Below are 18,545 nucleotides of genomic sequence, written 5' to 3'. Positions count from 1 at the left end.
TACTGCTGGACTTGAGGCTCCTCTTTTTTTTTAAAAAAAAAAAAGTAAAAAAAAGTAAAAAAAAGGTCCGGGAAGAAAGAGTGCGCTTACTGGATGCCATGAGTAAGAACAGATACACGTAAGCAGTAAGTAAGTGTACGGCATGTGGATTTTGAGTCAGGGTATTTGATGACGTGCATCTGCTGGCCTTTGCAGCCCCCCGACCTGTCACGTCCAAACCAGGCAGATGACACAAATCAGGTGGGAATTAAGAAAGTTTCCAAATGCATTTGTAATACACCGAGGGCTTTTGTTTCGCCCTGTTGTTCCGTCTTACTTGTATGGCTTGGCCGTTTGGTCACATGACTTTAGGTCCCTGCACGACATTCACCACACCCAGCTGTCTTTGAGATAGTCCCAGAAACCAGTAGAAGTCGCATCCTCTCCTATACTTCTTCATGTTAATAGTCAAGTGCAATGCGAACTGCGCAAAGACAATGCTTTACACAGCGAGACTGTACCGGTGTTCCTGCGCTGAGCTATGAAACGAGTCATGCACAGACGCTGTTCCATAGCATCACCAGGCCACGCCTCCTGTCCTCCCCTTCATCCCAATGACAAATGGCAGGTAAACCATACGCCTTGGGCTTACCGTAGAGGCGCCAGGCTCGGCCGGAGATGCTGCATCAGGCAGAAGACACCGAGACTTGGCCCATGTTGCAAGCGTGAAGCACCAAGCGCGCCTCCGAAACACCGCGGCCCCATCAATCAAACCACACACGCTGCATCATCTGCGGATCAAACACATATCACCGATACAGGCTATGTGCGCTCCAATCCAAGTGGCGGAAGATGTGCCGTCGAGCTCTCCAAGCGCAGGATGAAGCTCCTTGATCAGCTTGGCTACGCAAACGAGTGTCTTAATGCGAGGCTGTGGAGACTCTCAGTCAAGTGCAACTGAGTGACTAACGGTATAGATGCAGTGAACTCCCCCACAAGTCTTTTCCGTTTCTCCTTCTCTGTATACTGCCGTGCGGTATTCCCCATCCTCTCCTGTGCTCCACCTTTTCTTCTCTTTGGCCGGTCCACATCTTTATCTAATTTTTATTTTTTCCATCAACATACCTATTCCGGAAAACATGTACAAGCTCATCGCCATCTCGCTGCTGAGCCTTGTGGCTGCTTTGCCACAGCGAAATGGAGGCGGCCGCCAAAAACAGACTGCATTCCAACAGGCTGCCAAAATCCCTCAGGGTGTCTCCAAAGCCACCGATGGCTCCATGATCCTCGACGACACTGTCATGATCAACAACCTACCCATACGATTCAAGATCTCCGCTCCAGCAGACCAGTTCCTCCCGGCTTCAGGCGTACCCGGTGCGGCGGCCACATCAGGCAACGGAACCTTGGGAGCAAACGTGCTGCTTCATGGCGATGGAGGACAGAGCTTCTTTGACATGCCAAACCAGGCTGTGCAAGCTAATACCATGGGCGTTGCCCTCCTCGCACCTGACGACAACCTGTTCTGGGGCGGAGGTTCCGGTCTGCAGCGAACAGATGGCGTAGCACACTCCCAAGCCGTCAACGACTTTATCCAAACCGAGCTCCCGAAACGCGTCGCCGTAAACATGTCCAACATTGTCTTCACAGGTGTCAGTGGCGGAAGTCTTATGCTCAGTGGTTTCTTCATCCCGGCGCAGATGAAGAACTTTCCCAACAGTGCTGTTGAGCTCAACTGTGGAGGCTTGGCACCACAGGTCCAATTCCAGAATGCAGACACGGTCATGAGCCAGACACGGATTCACTTCCAGTCTACACAGAGCGACCTCAAGTTGCTGCAAGGCAGTATCCCAAAGGCTGTAGTAGCGTACGAGCAACTCGGAGCTAATGCGGGTTTGACCGCAGACCAGATCAATCAGTTGCAGACTGTGGATAACACGCCTGCTGGAGGACACTGTGAGTTTGATGGAAAGGACTTTGTTTCTGGCGTGCAGACCATGTCGTCGAGTTACGCTAGTGTCATGCAGGGGGGTAACGGCGCAGTCAAGGGTATTGGTGCGCCAAGCAACGGCACAGTCACCAAGGGTGTGGTTGGAAACGAGAACTTGAAGTTTGTTGGCGGACGCAAGCGCGATTACGACATTAGAAGCCTGGAACTCGAAGCCAGAAGCATGGTGCAGATGCGGTGGGCGCAAGAAGTTGCCGAGGAGGCCGACTTCAAGATGTTAGCATGCGACCGTAGTTCGTGCTCGTCTACCCAGCCCAGGGTCTAGGGATCCTAGCATTCAGTACATATATTTTTGACAATACCACAAATCAGTAAAAACCAATGTTTTCATGACAGTTCAAGTCTTTTGATCCAACGTTATTCTCAGCTCGACTATCTTGTTGCGCTTGATGGTAAGTCGAGTCAGTCAGCCATCACTCGAAAGTCGCGGTACACGATGTGGTTTGGTCGTAATGTTCATTTGACTGGTACTGTGAAGGTCGTCCCATTGCTAATCGTAGTTGCAATGTCGTCGCCCAAATCCTTCACCCCGTAAATGCATTTTCGCCGTGCCCGTGAACCCATGAATGTTATCGAAAGCAGGAAAAGAGACCCCTCACATGACGACACCGGAGTTGGAGGCGATACGCTGGACACTATTAGCAAAACATTTTGGCGGCCATGGGCTGTACGTACCGGCCACAGCTCAGCGGCCTCCTTGGCGACAGGACCAGTGATGGCGGAACCCTTCATTTCACCCTTGGGGTTGACAATGACACCGGCGTTGTCCTCGAAGTACAGGTAGATACCGTCCGCTCGCCTCCATGGCTTGCTTTGGCGGACAATGACGGCGGGCATGACCTTCTTCCTCAGCTCGGGCTTTCCCTTCTTGACCGTGGCCATGACCATGTCACCAGCGCCACCGGCAGGCAGGCGGTTGAGACGCGCACCAATACCCTTGACGGAGATGATGTACAGGTTGCGGGCACCCGAGTTGTCGCAGCAGTTCATGACGGCACCGCTAGATTTCCATTAGCCTTGATTCCTCGTCTCGTATTGCGGGCGCATCGCAGGCGGGGGCAGGCTCGGCGGAGCGATCGCGGCGGAATCAAACGTACACTGGCAGACCAAGAGTCATCTTGAGCTTGTTACCGGAGGTAGAACCTCGACTGCGTCCACGTTAGCCAGCATTCCTCTCCAGGGCAGCATCGGAAGTTTCTTCTGCCTCTGCAGCCCAGGCCGAGAACGTACCCGCGCTTGCCAGACATTTTGGATGATTATAGGCGGAGGATATACGATTTGGCGGGTTTCGGGTGCGTCGTCGCTGGAGTTGTCAAAGGCGTCGTGAAGTTCGATAAGAGGTGGGTTGCGCTTCGCTAACGAAATTCTGTGTGCGTGGTCCGTGCGCCCGTTAGTGCACCGCGACTCCGATCCACCCAGGCTGCGCTGCCTAGCCATGCCGAGCATGACGGGAACGACCTGGGAAAACACGAAATGGATCTCCATGGCATGATGAGTTGGCAAACAAAGAGGGGGCATATGATTAGGAGGCTTTCACTGGAAGAGCAAAACACTGCTCCTTTACTACTGAGAACTCGCCATCAAATGAACCTTGTCTCGATTATTACCACATTTCATGTGTTTACAAGACCGTCAAATCATCTCTTTGTCAACTTGGAATGCAATAGGAATGCCGCAAAGACACCCCCAACAGTGGACCGGACATCAGAGGGCACGAGAGAATATACTGAGCCCTTGCGCTGTCGGTCCTAAGGCCAGTAGGCAACACCCTCATTGCCCAGTTTGTATCTATAAGAGGTTAGTGTTTGCTTAGTAAAATCTGCCCATGAGATAGATGAGCTCACCTCCATTACTGATTTTCACTAAGCTTGAAGCAGAATCCGATGATTTCTTCCTCGTCAAAGCAATTTTGGATGCGAGGCTCTCCAGCTTGCCATTGGGCGAGCGGCCATCCAAGCATATCCTCAATCAGGATGTAATTTCCAACTGTTCCCCGTACAAACATGTTGTGGATAGCACGCTCGAATAGATCACACCGCATGGCTCATCCGGCACGTGAAACTTCATACGCAGCCTTGTCATCCATCAGCAGAATGGGCTGCAAGTTCTTGACCACATTCCCCCTAATGGACTCAACTACTGCTGTGTATTACTGGCGATGACCTTCTGGAATGCTCGAAGCCAAATTAAGCAAGCAATCGATCCGTTTATCTAGAGGCCACTTCGGTGGGTCGATTGGGTTCGCCAATTCCTCTTCTTCATCAATGGTGTGTAGGTGAGTGTGCTGGGCTCCATTCCTGTTAATGGTTGGAATTTTCTGGTAGCCAAACTGTTTGCTTGCGTCTTGTTCCGTCGACTCTTCAGGTAATTTGAAGAAGCTAAGAGTGGGCGCTTGCGTAGCTTCGCCCTTTGGACCAATTGGAATGCTAAAGGTCTCTGCATGCTTTCCCGCCATGTTCTCGATGTGTGCAAGCTCTTTCTGACCCTCAATTGGAATTTCGCATCCGGCTTCTTCGCATGTAATTTCTTCTCCTGCGTTATCCAAAAGGTCTTCGAGCCCAAGCCCCTGTGCTTCCAAGGCACTGCGCTCGAATTCATCGTAGTCTTCTGCAGTGGGGTATAGGGATATGGAATCTGCAAAGTCTTGCCTCCTACGTTCATCTAGTGTCTTTATATCCTCGCGTATCTCCTCTAGCGCCTTGAGATAGCCTTGATCATCGAGATTTTCTGCTAGAGCATGGCTCCTAGCGTACTCTTGTTTAGCTGAAGTCACGTAAGGATGTGCACTGGACCAGCTGTATGTGGCAAATGCAGCGAGGATGCAGTTTTGCATGCGATAGTAGGAAGGAAGAGAAGGATCCCTAGAATTCAGATTTTCTGGCGTTATTAATTGTTGCCGTAGTTATCAGAAAGTGCTTACGACAGGTTGGACTCTATCTTCTCGAGGGTTTCATCCATTCGGTTCTTCTCGTACAAGGCTGCTGCGTCCTCGTACAGCTTTTTGTATGGCCCAGACTCGCGCGAGCCATCCCATATCAGAGTTTGGGGCTGTCCCGGCATTTTGGATTGATATAGCAGTTCGGTGGGAGGAGGAGTGAAAGAATTGGTAATTGGAAAAGGTGAAAGTTTGTGGTTCCAGGTGGCAAGAGCAAACAGTGAAAGGCTCTGCGCCAATCTTAGTCACGCTCACGTGCTGAGACAAGCGAAGGCAAACAAACTAGGCTGCAATCATGTACCTGGTCATGGGATCAAGAGAAGCAGGAAACTAACCACTCCAAACTTGGCATTAGAAAGTCAATCACAGCATCATGTCGCTTGAAAAAGCAATCAGTGTACAAGCACAAACGCGAATGATCTGGAATGTGACCACGCGCATATCAGTCGGATCGAGTTCGGAAAACTGATTGCTTCACTCTTATATTATGTATTTATACAGCTTGTCCACTCATTATTCCTACAACATCTTTCATATATCACTTCAACGGTTGATCCTCTTGCTCCACTCACTTGAAAATGAAGTATAGTAAGTACAATGTGTAAGACACGGATTTCAGATACAGAACTGATGACCCGGTAGTATAGCAAAAATAGCCACTACGAGCAGGCCAACGACGAATAGTTCATATGCACCGCTCGTATATGTGAGCAAGGGCTGGCATGCAGAGAAATTCCAGCCACACTTTACTGTGGAACTACATTACATCTTCTCTGTGAAACGGACAACTATATACGCAATCCCGGAATCCAGCCAGCTTTGAATGCGACCGTGCTCATCCAACTCTTCATACGTTGTAGCATCGCGATCGCCGGCGCAGTCGTTGAGGCGCGCGGCTCGTTCAACTCAACCCTTTAGTACCTCGCTGTTATATAACGACTACGACAACGACACGATTGAGCGTGCCACGGGGCCCGCTGCGAGTAGCCTGTCGCTGACAACGATGCAATAATGGCCAAAGGCCTCTATTGTGCCGAGGCACAGGGTCGCAGAAAGCCTGCACTTCATATTCCAGCGTCGCCCATGACGAGGTAGGCCCAGCGGAGATGACTTCTAGGTCAAGCATGGCCACAAGCCTGCCGGAAGGCCAGTGTACAAGCTTCACCATTCCGATGTTGGCAAAACCGCTAGGACTCATTGACCGCTGAGGCTTCTTCTGATCCAAGGTCAGCGTGTGGACGCTCCTGGCAATATTATCGTCGGAGTCATCCGCATCCATGTTGTCCTTTTCGTCTTCGAGCTTGGTTTTCGTAACGTGATTGCGTCGTCGACGTTTTGTCGCGTGTGACTCTTCGTTGTCGGAATACGGTTCGGCAGACCGTTTCTGGTTGTCGTGGCCGTCGTTACCCGAGTCACTCCCACCCAGCGCGCGTTTCTTTATGTATTGGGGGTATTGTTTAGACCGTGTGATCGAGCCTTGTGCTTACTGTGTACTGCTTACTCACAACCAGAGATAAATTGCTAGTCGAGTCCATAGGTAGTCAACAACAATACAACATGTCTGAAAAATATCCTTCGTCTGAATTTACGATCTTTTGTTCTTCTCCCTTAGCTGTAGCATACGGCCGAGGGCGGAAGCCCTTCACGTTGCTCTATCTACCGAAAAGACATCGCAGTTCTACACACACAACACGCGTACACTATCAGGAAGAAGCAGCGATCCAGACAACAAAGACATGGACATGGAATACTTAACGAACATGTATGGTAGACATGCGGGTGGTGATTCTTATACCTCTCTCGCAGATCAGATTATTTCTTTTGGGAGGGGGCAGATGCCATGGTCTTGTCAAACAGTATATCAAGTGCTAGATGTTGTACCCTACTGCGTTCTGTATTCCTCTACTTCTACGTGTGACTCACTCACAATAAGTAAGAAGTCTCTACTTAAAATAAGGAGTCCCTGGGACTAGAAGCCTAGCCTATACTTTATCACAATAGTATCCAGTCTCGACAACGACCCCAGCTCCCAGTTCTGGATATAATGGCGGTTCATGACGTGTATTCCTTTGACCCCTTTGTCTATCAAAACGCTAAGCTGCCTTGTCACCAAGATGGTACCGTATATTTATCCTTGAGCTTTGCCCAAAGTATTTTTGTTGTATAATGGCGTCACACTACTTGTACCAATTCAGGTAGATGGTGCTTTGACAGACTTGACGCCTCGTAAAAAGCAACCACTCTTAACCCCTCTCGTTCGTAAGCCTTGGTCTAGATTACGGCTGTGTTGGTTAGAACTGCCGTATTCTTTGGAAAAAACATCTCGCTTATAATAGGAGTACAGTAGTGGATGGAGGCGCCGGCTGTCCTAATTTAGTCTAGCTTGACTTGGGTCCAGCATTTAACACACCTTGGACGCTACGCTTTGGGACATTTGCCCCATAGCTGCGTCATTGTAGCTTCTTTACGATTCGCGCATATCGTAATAGGGTATCCATCCGTGCTTTCCAGGTCAATTGATTTTACAAATCACTGTGTCGGATCTCAGAAGCCGAACCTTATTTTCAAATCATGATCGACACCAGGTACAAGATTAGAGTGGGCTTGGTGCGGAAAGCTAATGCTGAAAGGGGCACGCCATGTGCAAAATTCAGGTGGATCGATACATACACCTACTGTGCTTTGTTCTCGACATCTCTTCGCTTGCTTGGCAACACCAGGATTATCACGAGAAAAATCAGCTAACCACGTAGTAAAAGCCGGTGGCATGTAGTCGGCCGAAGGTGAGGACGTAGCGGCTGCGCGACTCATGTCAAAGAGCTGCGTTTAAAGAGATGGCCACCCCGTGTTCGAAGATGAGCGGCAGGGGCCTTGGATATTCCCATTCTCTCGGCTGCATCGTCCCGGTTCTCAAGCGCAGAAGTCTTCAACATGCGTTTCTCTATCTCGTCGATAGCTCTTTTGAGCGCCATCCACCAATCGCTCGCTGCACCAGCACCGGCGGCCATCGCGGAGCCATCTGTTCAAGGCGTCACAGAAACCATCAAGGAACGCCAACTCCTAGGAAATCTCTTGCCCGGCCTTGTCCCTGGAGTGCTTTCGCTCGTTGGCAACCTTCTCAAGGATGTAAACGCCGCCGTCGCCAACGGCAACCCTACAGAAGTTCTCAATATACTCGAGCAGCTTCAACCCACAGCGCGGCCCACGAGCATTGCCGCGGCTGTGGCAGGACAGTCTGACATATGGAAAAAGTCACCAACAAGAACAGACTTCTTTGCTGCCGTTGCGACCCAAATAGCCGGAGGTTTAGTTCTCGACCAAACACTGAAAGCTGCTTTCACAGGTACTTTGCCAGTAGGAGAGAACAGCGTCAGCAATACAAACCCACCCCCGCCGACTCCCATCTACCCCAAGAAAGATGATGCAGACGCGCCATACGCACTTTCTGAGACGGCTCTTCGCAAAGCAATTTACATCCCATCCGGCTTCACATACGGCGCCAAGCGCCCCGTCATTTTCGTACCTGGAACTGGTTCTTACGGTGGCGTAAACTTTGCTGGAAACTTGCGAAAACTACTCACGGGTAAGAGCTTTGCTGATCCAGTATGGCTCAACATCCCTGGCGCCATGCTCGGCGATGCGCAAACAAACTCGGAGTACATTGCCTACGCCATCAACTACATCAGCGCCATCTCGGGGCAAAACGCGCAGAACATCGCCGTCATATCCTGGTCACAAGGCGGTCTCGATACCCAATGGGTATTGAAGCACTGGCCATCGACACGAAAGGTCGTCAAGGATTTCTTGCCTGTAGCCCCAGATTTCAAAGGCACGGTCCTGGCAAACGGCCTTTGCCTGTCGCCAAACAGTGATGGTGCCATCTTGCCATGTAATCCCTCTGTCATCCAGCAAGAAGCTACAAGTGACTACATCCGAAGCCTAAGGCAGGATGGTGGAGACAGCGCTTATGTGCCTACAACAACATTTTACTCTATCTTCGATGAAGTAGTCCAGCCACAGCAGGGAACTGGAGCATCTGCTTACATGAACGACGTACGCAACGTTGGTGTGTCGAACAATGAAGTTCAGCAGGTATGCGCGGGCAAGCTGGCTGGTACATTTTACGGCCATGCCAGCGTTCTTTTCAACCCGCTTACCTACGCACTCATCGTCGATGCGCTGCAGAATGAGGGCCCTGGAAATCTGGCACGGATTAATTTGAACACTGTTTGCAGCAGCTATGCAGCCCCAGGACTCGATCTTGACGATGTTTTGGCGACGTACGGCATGATTCCAATCGCGGGCGGCTTGTTGCTATTGGATCCGTCGAAGACTTTTAGTGAGCCGTCGCTGAGGGCTTATGCAAACTAGACAGTTGAGTATTGGCGATGGTACAAACGACGTAGTCCTGGTGGATGAAATGTGTACATGTATTTGTACTTTATATTCTTACTTTTGACATTTAGCACTGGCCTCCATTCGGAGGCTTTGCATGCATCTCATTCCGTTGTAATTCACCCCAAGACTATTTATTTATATCGGTAACACACTCTGCATGGAGTGGTCCTCTTATATACGGTACCAATTCTCGATACTTTGCTCTGCATAGTATGCAGTCAATAGTAATCATTTTCAATCAAGGATGGAAATCATAAAGCCCTGAAGTAGTTGACTGTTGTGCATCTGATCATTGAGATAAGTGATAAATACTAGATGGAAAGATTTCGAAGAACTTGTATGACCGAAACAGGATACCTGCTGAACTGTTGTAAAGTCTCAAGCTCATGCTATTCGCCCTCTTCAGTGCCATTCTGATCCCCAAAAGCTTGATTTAGCATTGGCATGCTATGTTCCATCATATGAGACTCAGTTGTGAAGCGAGCCATAACTAGATCACATCATCCACTTCATCGATGATTTGCACTTTGATGCTTCCGTTGTTGAGATCAGCGCATGTATGCAGTGCATCCAGGGCCTTTTCCAGTGGAAACGTATGGGTAACAAGTGGCTTGAGGTCCAGTATGCCACCAGCCAAGCACTGCAGACCCGCAGGCCAGGTATCGCGATAGCGATTGATAAATCGAAGGTCAATCTACACGAGATATCAGGGCGGGTGTGTCATGATAAACAAATGCGGATTCACATACCTCAGCTAAGCTCAGATGCATAAAAGGCAGATTATGCATAGTTTCTTTTCCAACGCCAATAACCATGACGGTGCCACCCCTTCGCGCCGTGTACGCAGCGGTAATAACACTGCTTTCAACACCGGTGCATTCCAGCACCGTCTCTGGCGCTCCATACTCGCCTACAATGCCAAAGTCAAACAGCTCTCTGATCTTCTTTGCGTTGCCTGCTGCATCAAGAGTCCGTTCAACTTGATAGGTAATAGCTGAAGGCACAAACTTTTTCGCAAACGCCAATCGCTTCGGCTCAAGATCTGTAATGACGAGCGGATGCGCTCCACTTGCCCTGGCAGCTGCCAATGCAATGAGACCAATTGGTCCAGCACCGCATACCACAGCACCGCGGCCTAGAGAAAGACCAGCGGACTTGATGCCATGCATGACCACAGAAAGAGGTTCAAGGAGCGCGCCTTCAGCAAAGGATATGTTGGAAGGGAGCTTATGACACCACTTTGCAGGATGGGTTTTGTATCGCTGGATGGTGCCGTCGTAGGGGTAGACACCTGCAAACTGAACATCTTCACACAGATTGTACCGCCCATCCATGCACAAGAAGCATGTGCCGCACGGTACTCCAGGCTCAACTGCTACACGGTCGCCTAGCCATCAAGTTAGAGGAGAAGAGTCCTTTCGGTGAAGTAAGCACGTCACGTACCAGGCTGCAAGGTTGTGACGTCTTCGCCACACTGTAACACGATGCCTGAGGCTTCGTGACCGAGAATGCAATCTCCTTCGACGACTAGAGAACCTATTCTGCCGGCTTTCCAGACATGTATGTCGGAGCTGCAAAATCTCTTGTCAATTTCTACAGTTCTTTAGAAGCTGTGAAATCCATACCCGCAAACGCCCGTGGCTTTGATATGTAACAAGACTTCTCCCCTAGCCGGCGCATAGACAGGTGCATCTTGTTGTTTCAACTTGTGGTCTGCAGTAACTTGTAGAGAGGGATTTGGCAGTGATGTTGTGATTGTCGCGTGTGCTGTGTTTGTCGACTTGGATGGTAGCGCATCTGATGAAGAAGTAATATTGACTGGGGTCATGGTGAGATCTAACTATGCTGGAGAGATTATAAGACTATCGTTGTGAAGAGCAGGAGCAAGCGCAGTCAATGCTGGGGTAAGAGGGCAGAGTGGCAGAGGACCCACGTGTTCAGCGGCTCCTGTTTCCCTCGCTGCAGAAATAGCAATTCCTTCCTCATGGCCCTCCACGCTGTGCACCAGGTGGCGTTGAATTGCGGGGAAGAAGTCAGTGGAGAAGATCGGTGGTTAGCATTACTGCATTCGTGTAGGGACGCTTGCGTGCACCAATAGGAATCTAGCATACCGGTCCTCTTCCGTCCGAAAAACGCATCGGGTTGCCTATTTGGGTATACCCGGCGGCTCGACCTTTATGTGTCGTAGAAATCTGTTGTCAGTCACACAGTGCAAGAAGTACTTAGATATCTTGTGCCGTGAGAACGTCCGGTAGCCCTATCTCTTTCTCTTCGCCTCTGTGTTCTTAGTATTAATCTCTTGATTCCTTGTATACCTCACATGATGCATTCGGCACAAGACGCACCTCAAGTAAACGGCTCCACAGCCTATGGCAAAAGTGCCGTGGACGGTTTGAAGAAAGAAGAAAAGCGAGAACAGTCGTCGGTGCGGAAGCTATCAAAAGAGCACGACCATGTCTTGAAGACATTCAGACTGCTCATTGCAGACCTGTGTCAGCAATTCAATGGTGGCCATCCTGGGCAAGTTTTGCGAGCCATTCGCGAGAGCTATCGCTAACAAATATTTAGAGGAGCAATCGGCATGGCGGCCATCGGAGTTGCGTTGTGGAAATATGTTATGCGATATGCACCACACACTCCAGATTACTTCAACCGCGACCGATTCATTCTCTCAAATGGTGAGTATCTTGCGAACGCCGATATGGCCAAGATTACAGCTAACCAGAAAAGGCCATACATGTCTCTTTCAATATACATTTCTTCACCTCACAGGCTATAAAGCCATGACTTTTGACCAGCTTAAATCCTACCATTCAGACCGCGTTGATGCCCTATGTCCAGGCCACCCGGAAATCGAGCATGAAGGAATAGAGGTGACGACCGGCCCATTGGGTCAAGGTGTAGCGAACGCAGTGGGCCTTGCAATGGCAACCAAAAATCTCCAAGCAACATACAACAAGCCCGATTTCGACGTGGTTTCAAACCACACTTGGTGCATGATTGGAGATGCGTGTCTCCAGGAAGGAGTGGCTTTGGAAGCGATTTCATTTGCTGGGCATTTGAAGCTGAACAACCTTACAATCATCTACGACAACAACCAAATTACTTGCGATGGCTCAGTTGACTTGACAAACACTGAGGACGTCAACACTAAGATGAGGGCATGCGGTTGGGACGTAGTCGATGTTGAAGATGGCTGTTTCGACGTTGAGGGTCTAATTGAGGCTCTGAACAAGGCACGAGCATCGACTGAGAAGCCCACATTTATCAATGTTCGAACCATCATTGGCGTCGGCAGCGCTGTTGCTGGTGATGCAGTTGCTCACGGCGTAGCTTTCGGCACGACCGACGTGGCCAATATGAAAAAGGCATACGGCTTTAACCCTGATGAGCACTTTGTCGTTAGCGATGAGGTGCGCAAGTTCTTTGCGGATATACCTGAAAGAGGCCAAGAGCTGGTAAAATCATGGGAAGAGAGGGTGGCGGCGTACGAGACCAAATATCCCGACGAAGGTGCAGATTTCAGGCGCCGCATAGAAGGCCGATTGACTGAGGATTGGAAGTCTCTCGTGCCAACCTCGTTCACTGATGCACCGACAGCGACGAGAAAGTCATCTGGGCTTGTTTTCAACACTCTCGCTGAGAAGATTAACAACTTCATGGTCGGTACCGCTGATCTGACACCCTCAGTGAACATGACTTGGAAGGGCAAGGTCGATTTCCAGCACGTAAGTCGCATATTCCCCAGTATTGAGCAGTTTCACCAACCTACTCCAGCCTGACCTGAAGACAACATGCGGCATAACTGGCAACTACAGCGGCCGATATATTCACTATGGCGTTCGTGAGCACGCAATGGCGGCCGTTTCAAATGGCTTAGCAGCCTTTGCACCAAACACTTTCATCCCAGTCACATCTTCATTCTTCATGTTCTACTTATATGCAGCGCCCGCAGTTCGTATGGGCGCGTTGCAGCAACTGCAAGTTATCCACGCAGCTACACATGACAGGTATGCGCTTTCTCGCCCCCTTGCAACCCATTACTAACCAAATCTAGTATTGGAATGGGTGAAGACGGACCAACACACCAGCCCATTGAGCTCGCAAACCTGTACCGAGCCATGCCCAATCTTTTGTACATCCGACCAGGCGACAGCGAAGAGACAGCAGGTGCCTGGATCACAGCAATCGAGGCGAAGAAGACTCCCAGCATTATTTCGACATCACGACACACACTACCTCAGCTACCCCAGACAAACCGCGACATGGTCGCAAAAGGCGCATACGTGCTTGAAGAAGTTGAAGACGCAGACGTAACACTAATCGGTGTGGGTGCTGAACTACATCGCGCAGTTGAGACCGCCAACGAGCTGAAGGCGAAAAACATCAAGACGCGCGTCGTCAGCTTCCCCTGCCAGCGCCTCTTCGAGAACCAGTCTATCCAGTACAAGCGGGAAACACTGCGGAGACATCTCGGTATCCCCGCAGTAGTAATCGAGCCGTTTGCGCCCAACGGTTGGGAGAGATACGCTGACGCTGCGTGCTGCGTGAAGCGCTTCGGGCACAGTCTGCCTGGAAAGGCAGCTTACAAGTACTTTGGCTTTGACGTCCCTGCGTTGACGGCGAAAGTGGAGGGCTACCTGAAACAAGTGCAGGATGATCCACTACTCAAGGGAGAATTTGTTGACTTGTGAGCGTTTAAAAGTTAAAAATCAATAGCAAATCCTAGTATCCAGCTTCTTACAGAGTATGATTAGCGTTGCATTAGCGTTATGTTGACTGTCGTCATCTGCTATATGTGCGAGTCAACGCAAAAGCAACTCCTAAAAATGGTAGCAAGGGTTACTGGGGTTATCGTGTAGCCTGGTAATAAGATCGACGGCATGCTTCACAGTCTATAAATCCCTGTCACTCTTGCATACCGGTCTTTTGTTCGGTCAATTTCTACATGCCGGGATATCTTCTCATCTGATATCAGATGACTGAACTTCCAAGTGTTCAGGAGATGCTGCCCTTCCCTGGAGACTTGAACAACCTGGCATCTCGAGATTAGCTTTGATTCAACATTGAGTCTTGGCAGATGTTTTTATATTCGCTGCCAGGATATTCGGCTGAAATGGTCTCACTACCTATAGTCATTCATATTGGCGCTGTCAAGTTCAAATTCTAGAAGTAGCGTGTGCAGGGAAGTTTCGGTATCTCCAATAGCCCAGAAATGTTCGAAGTTCGATTTATATCCAACATATCTTCTTTCCCCACTCATATATACGTTAAGTCTAGTAGTGGTGTGCGCAATAGGAGTGCTCTGTACGCGACAGATGTGTTCTCGTGCAAGACCTCACTGCACAGACTGTTCGATAATTAGATGGATTGGTTGAAAGTAACGAGGGAGTTAATAGGTACAAGAGTGCTTCAGAATTTGGAAAATTTCAGCAGGTTGATGCCAGGCTAAAAGTAAACTCATGAACAGGGCGGGGACTCTGCACGACTTGGTGCATAGGGTTTCCTAATTGGGACATGACGTAACGGACCACATCTGGTTACGTCCACCAACGAGACGGCTCGATGGCAGATACTCAACTCGAAATATTCAATCTCAGTTCTACAGACAGTGATACCTCCAGTTTTCATAAATTCTGCAAAGAGATGTCGATTTGCATGAATAAGTCACTGGATCCACGGTTCCTACTGCGGCTTCATGAGTACAAGAGACTACCATCTCACGCTAGTTTCACCCAATCTTCATTTGATATTCAAGCGGATACCTCCGCCTCAAAGACGCTACTCTTCAAGAGGTCCATTGCCATCTAGAACGATAAGAATAGCCTTTCATATGTACAAAGCAGCGCCCCGCTATCAGCCATCGGAAAGCCCCGCACTGCGCCCTAACGGTGGACTCCGACGCGCAGATTCAAATGCACCAAAACCCGAGCTTCCTAAATGATAAATTGTAATTGACGGCGCTCTGATCAAGCATTCTCTTGACTGGAGAACAGCCTGCGCCTTCCAACTTCAGTTCAACCGGCATTTCTTGAACCAACCACCATGTCAACCAGCGCGGAAGCAATGCGCCCGGCACCTGAGAAACTAGTCTCCCAACTTCTATCTACGATTGAAGAGCGCATCATCCCACTTACACGACAAGGCGTCTCGAGCGGATCCAAGCTCTTTGGAGCAGCTATTCTGTCCCGCAAGGACCTTACACCTTATACGCTTGCCACAAACAACGAGCGCGTCTCGCCATTACTTCATGGCGAAATCAACTGCATCCAACAATTCTGCACAGTCGACTTTCCCAACCCGTCGACACGTCCCCATCCAGCCAAGGATTGCATTTTCCTCGCCACGCATGAGCCTTGTTCGCTGTGTTTGAGCGGCATCACGTGGGCTGGCTTCAACGAATTCTACTACCTGTTTACCTATGAAGACAGTCGGGATTTGTTCGGGATCCCGTACGATATCGATATCTTGCAAGAGGTATTCAGAGTCCAGGGCGAGGGCGAGAGCGAGCAGCAAGTGCAAAAGAGGGAGCTGTATAACCGCAAGAACAAGTTTTTCACCGCGAAGAGCTTTGCAGATGTAGTGAGCGAGATTGGTGATGAGAAGGAGAGGGATAGATTGACGGCAGAGATTGAGCGAGTAAAGGGGCTGTATCATAGTTTGAGTGAAACATATCAAGAAGGAAAGAAGGCTGGTACGGAAAGCTCGAGTGTGTGGAAGTAGGATATGGAGTCGTCATTACGATACTTCGTGGTCAAATGGCTTGCATGGAGCTTGATGTGTGATGATGCGATGCCTTGACCCTTTCCCCAGTGTATTGCTTCGAGCCCCACATTTATCGATAACAAAATTCGTCTAGCTTCGACCCCTCCAAATTCACCCTCGAGCCGCAAGAATAGCGCAAGTCTGATCCAGTTACTGGTCTACGCTTATCGACGGGAAATCAGCCAATTGAATCACCTCAATTGCAGTGCGACATTAATTCTGGAAAAAATTGATCGTTCAAACCGTGCATATCCAGACGGGCAGCGTCATAAGACCCCACTACATTGTGAAATAAGACGAATTCAAAATCAAAATCACAACATCCCCAGTGAGATCCGCTGTCGGTTCGAGGGATAGGCCAATAACCTCCAAGATGGCGGACACATCCCAGGAAGAAAACACCATCTATCTCACTGAGCAAGAGGCGGAGCGCATCAAGACCACTGTCGAAGAGCGATTGAAAAGGTGCACCGAGCAAAATGGCAACGCAAGAACACCGAGAGACAAAACCGCAGCACACCAAGCTGCCACTGGCGCTGCCCTCATGGCCGACATGGGCGGTGCACAGGACCCAGATCTGTTGCAAACCCAAGGGAAGACAGCAAACACGATCCCAGCCATCGGAGTCGGACAACCATATCCCCCATGTACGACTCCGTTGTCGCAGCTCGAGCCCATGAAGATGGGTGATCTGAAAATGGAAACACATCACCGCGGCCGCAAGCTCGTCATCAAGCGCGAAAGCCCAGTAGTCACGCTCGTAGCCAGATCGTGGACCATGGTGCAAGACGAAGACAGTACCGATGCAGAGCGATTAGAAATGCTGCTGCACAAGACGAGACACGGCGAGGAGATTCTGGAATCAAGCAAACTGTTCATCATCAAGGAGCCGTACTTTACTCTTACAGACCAGGGCGAGCCTACACTTCGCATCGATCACCCCTCGGATCTCGTGGTTTGCCACGACGACATCCAGAATCCCAAGCACTTCGATGACGCGGAAAAGGCCGAAAAAGCCGCTACTAGATTCAAGACTCAGGGCAACACTGCGCTCAAGCAGCAGGATCTCCCGCTAGCCCATGAGAAATACACTGCGGGACTGGGAATCGCACAACAAGACATTGTAGTAGCAAGCAATCCCGATCTCGCACGCGACATCTTCCGCAACCGCGCCTACGTGAACCTGCTACTGGGTCGGCTCGACGAAGTCAAGGCCGACGCCAAAGCCTCACTTACAGGGCGGGATGATCAGAAATCCAAGGACCTCGACAGCAAAGCCTACTACCGCGCCGGCTGCGCCGCATACAACCAAGGGCAATGGCACGAAGCCCAAGCCCTCTTCCAGTCGCAGCAAGCCCTCACGCCCGACGACAAGGACGCAAAGACGCAACTCAAGAAACTCGAAGCGCGCCTCCGAGAACAGGAATCCGCAGCCTACGACTTCAGCAAACTCCGCGCTACCCTCTCCAAAGCCCGCCCCCGCCTCGACGCCGCTACCTACACCAAAAACACCACCGTTAAAGACAGTCCGGGTAAGGGCCGCGGCCTCTATACCACACGCGACATGGCCGCGGGGGAGCTGCTCCTCTGCGAAAAAGCCTTCACCGTCGCGTGGGCCCACGAACCCGACGCCAGCCTAACCGCCATGACCTACGACACGCGGGACTCTCAGATCCGGTTGTCGCCCGTCGGTCTGTGCAAAGCCGTAGTCGAGAAATGCGTCAACGAGCCGTCGAAAACAGAAGCCCTGATGCAGCTTTTCGGCGACTACACGGGGGATGGGAACAATGTCTTTGTAGATGGCGAGCATGGCGCTGCCCTCGTCGATGTCTTCCGCGTCCACGATATAGTGGCGCGCAATGCGTTTAGCGCGGGCACGCCGTTTGGCGCGAAGAGCGCGAGTACAGGACTGTGGACGCACGCTGCGTATATCAATCACTCGTGCGTGCCGAATGCAGACAAGGAGTTCATCGGCGACATGCTGGTTGTGCGCGCCACGCAAGCGATCCCCGCCGGGCAGGAAATCCTCTTCGCGTACCACGCTGCGCTGGATTATGATGCGCGCCAGGCGTTTCTGCACAAGACGTGGGGGTTCAAGTGTGCGTGTAAACTGTGTGAGGCCGAGGAGCAGGATGGCAAGGAAGTTAGGGATAAGCGGATGGAACTGGTCGGGGAGGCGGATGCGTTTTTGGAGAAGACGCCGTGGGCTGGGGCGAAGCGGTTGGCGTTGCGGAAGGCGCAGAATTTGGTGCGTGGGATTGAGGGCACGTATGAGGGAGAGCGGTGGGAGGCGCTGCCGAAGAATCATGCGGAGGCGCTGAAGGCGTGGCTGGCGAGAGCTAGTCCTAGGTAACGGGTGTATATGACGTATAGGTTTGATTCGAGATGAGCATTCACATGTTCGATTCTGGGCATGCAAAGCAAGTCATGGACATGTATCTCAAACTGGATTAAATAGTT

General features: G+C 50.5%; 7 protein-coding genes across 7 annotated transcripts; 4 read left to right on the top strand and 3 right to left on the bottom strand.

The window, feature by feature from the left end:
• Positions 1 to 2,096: 2,096 nt before the first annotated feature.
• Positions 2,097 to 3,278, bottom strand: SETTUDRAFT_162798 (uncharacterized protein). Its single transcript, XM_008027027.1, has 4 exons — positions 3,218 to 3,278; positions 3,085 to 3,135; positions 2,663 to 2,987; positions 2,097 to 2,615 (listed from the first exon to the last, which is right to left on the bottom strand). The coding sequence occupies exons 1-4, from the start codon at positions 3,232 to 3,234 to the stop codon at positions 2,583 to 2,585; spliced, it is 426 nt and encodes a 141-aa protein (XP_008025218.1). The 5' UTR covers positions 3,235 to 3,278; the 3' UTR covers positions 2,097 to 2,582.
• Positions 3,279 to 4,136: 858 nt separating this feature from the next.
• On the bottom strand, positions 4,137 to 6,457 carry SETTUDRAFT_19065 (uncharacterized protein; the record flags this gene model as incomplete). The annotated part of the gene is made up of 4 exons (XM_008026679.1): positions 4,137 to 4,848; positions 4,908 to 5,152; positions 5,965 to 6,357; positions 6,410 to 6,457. The coding sequence occupies 4 exons, from the start codon at positions 6,455 to 6,457 to the stop codon at positions 4,137 to 4,139; spliced, it is 1,398 nt and encodes a 465-aa protein (XP_008024870.1).
• Positions 6,458 to 7,853: 1,396 nt separating this feature from the next.
• On the top strand, positions 7,854 to 9,293 carry SETTUDRAFT_88170 (uncharacterized protein; the record flags this gene model as incomplete). Its single annotated transcript, XM_008027026.1, has 1 exon — positions 7,854 to 9,293. The coding sequence occupies one exon, from the start codon at positions 7,854 to 7,856 to the stop codon at positions 9,291 to 9,293; it is 1,440 nt and encodes a 479-aa protein (XP_008025217.1).
• Positions 9,294 to 9,810: 517 nt separating this feature from the next.
• SETTUDRAFT_87737 (uncharacterized protein) lies at positions 9,811 to 11,148 on the bottom strand (the record flags this gene model as incomplete). Its single annotated transcript, XM_008027025.1, has 4 exons — positions 9,811 to 10,014; positions 10,070 to 10,707; positions 10,764 to 10,891; positions 10,946 to 11,148. The coding sequence occupies 4 exons, from the start codon at positions 11,146 to 11,148 to the stop codon at positions 9,811 to 9,813; spliced, it is 1,173 nt and encodes a 390-aa protein (XP_008025216.1).
• A 495-nt stretch (positions 11,149 to 11,643) lies between these two features.
• Positions 11,644 to 14,014, top strand: SETTUDRAFT_153361 (uncharacterized protein; the record flags this gene model as incomplete). Its single annotated transcript, XM_008027024.1, has 5 exons — positions 11,644 to 11,840; positions 11,889 to 11,998; positions 12,093 to 13,048; positions 13,098 to 13,330; positions 13,378 to 14,014. 5 exons carry the CDS (start codon positions 11,644 to 11,646, stop codon positions 14,012 to 14,014), a joined length of 2,133 nt encoding a protein of 710 aa, XP_008025215.1.
• Positions 14,015 to 15,386: 1,372 nt separating this feature from the next.
• Positions 15,387 to 16,046, top strand: SETTUDRAFT_134713 (uncharacterized protein; the record flags this gene model as incomplete). Its single annotated transcript, XM_008027023.1, has 1 exon — positions 15,387 to 16,046. The coding sequence occupies one exon, from the start codon at positions 15,387 to 15,389 to the stop codon at positions 16,041 to 16,043; it is 657 nt and encodes a 218-aa protein (XP_008025214.1).
• Positions 16,047 to 16,458: 412 nt separating this feature from the next.
• Positions 16,459 to 18,438, top strand: SETTUDRAFT_30881 (uncharacterized protein; the record flags this gene model as incomplete). The annotated part of the gene is made up of 1 exon (XM_008026806.1): positions 16,459 to 18,438. The coding sequence occupies one exon, from the start codon at positions 16,459 to 16,461 to the stop codon at positions 18,436 to 18,438; it is 1,980 nt and encodes a 659-aa protein (XP_008024997.1).
• Between the last annotated feature and the right edge of the window lie 107 nt (positions 18,439 to 18,545).

This window comes from Exserohilum turcica (assembly GCF_000359705.1).
Source record: "Exserohilum turcica Et28A unplaced genomic scaffold SETTUscaffold_2, whole genome shotgun sequence".
Lineage (NCBI taxonomy): Eukaryota > Fungi > Ascomycota > Dothideomycetes > Pleosporales > Pleosporaceae > Exserohilum > Exserohilum turcicum.
The sequence above is the reverse complement of the archived record's forward strand: the minus strand, read 5'-3'. Positions and strand labels throughout refer to the sequence as shown.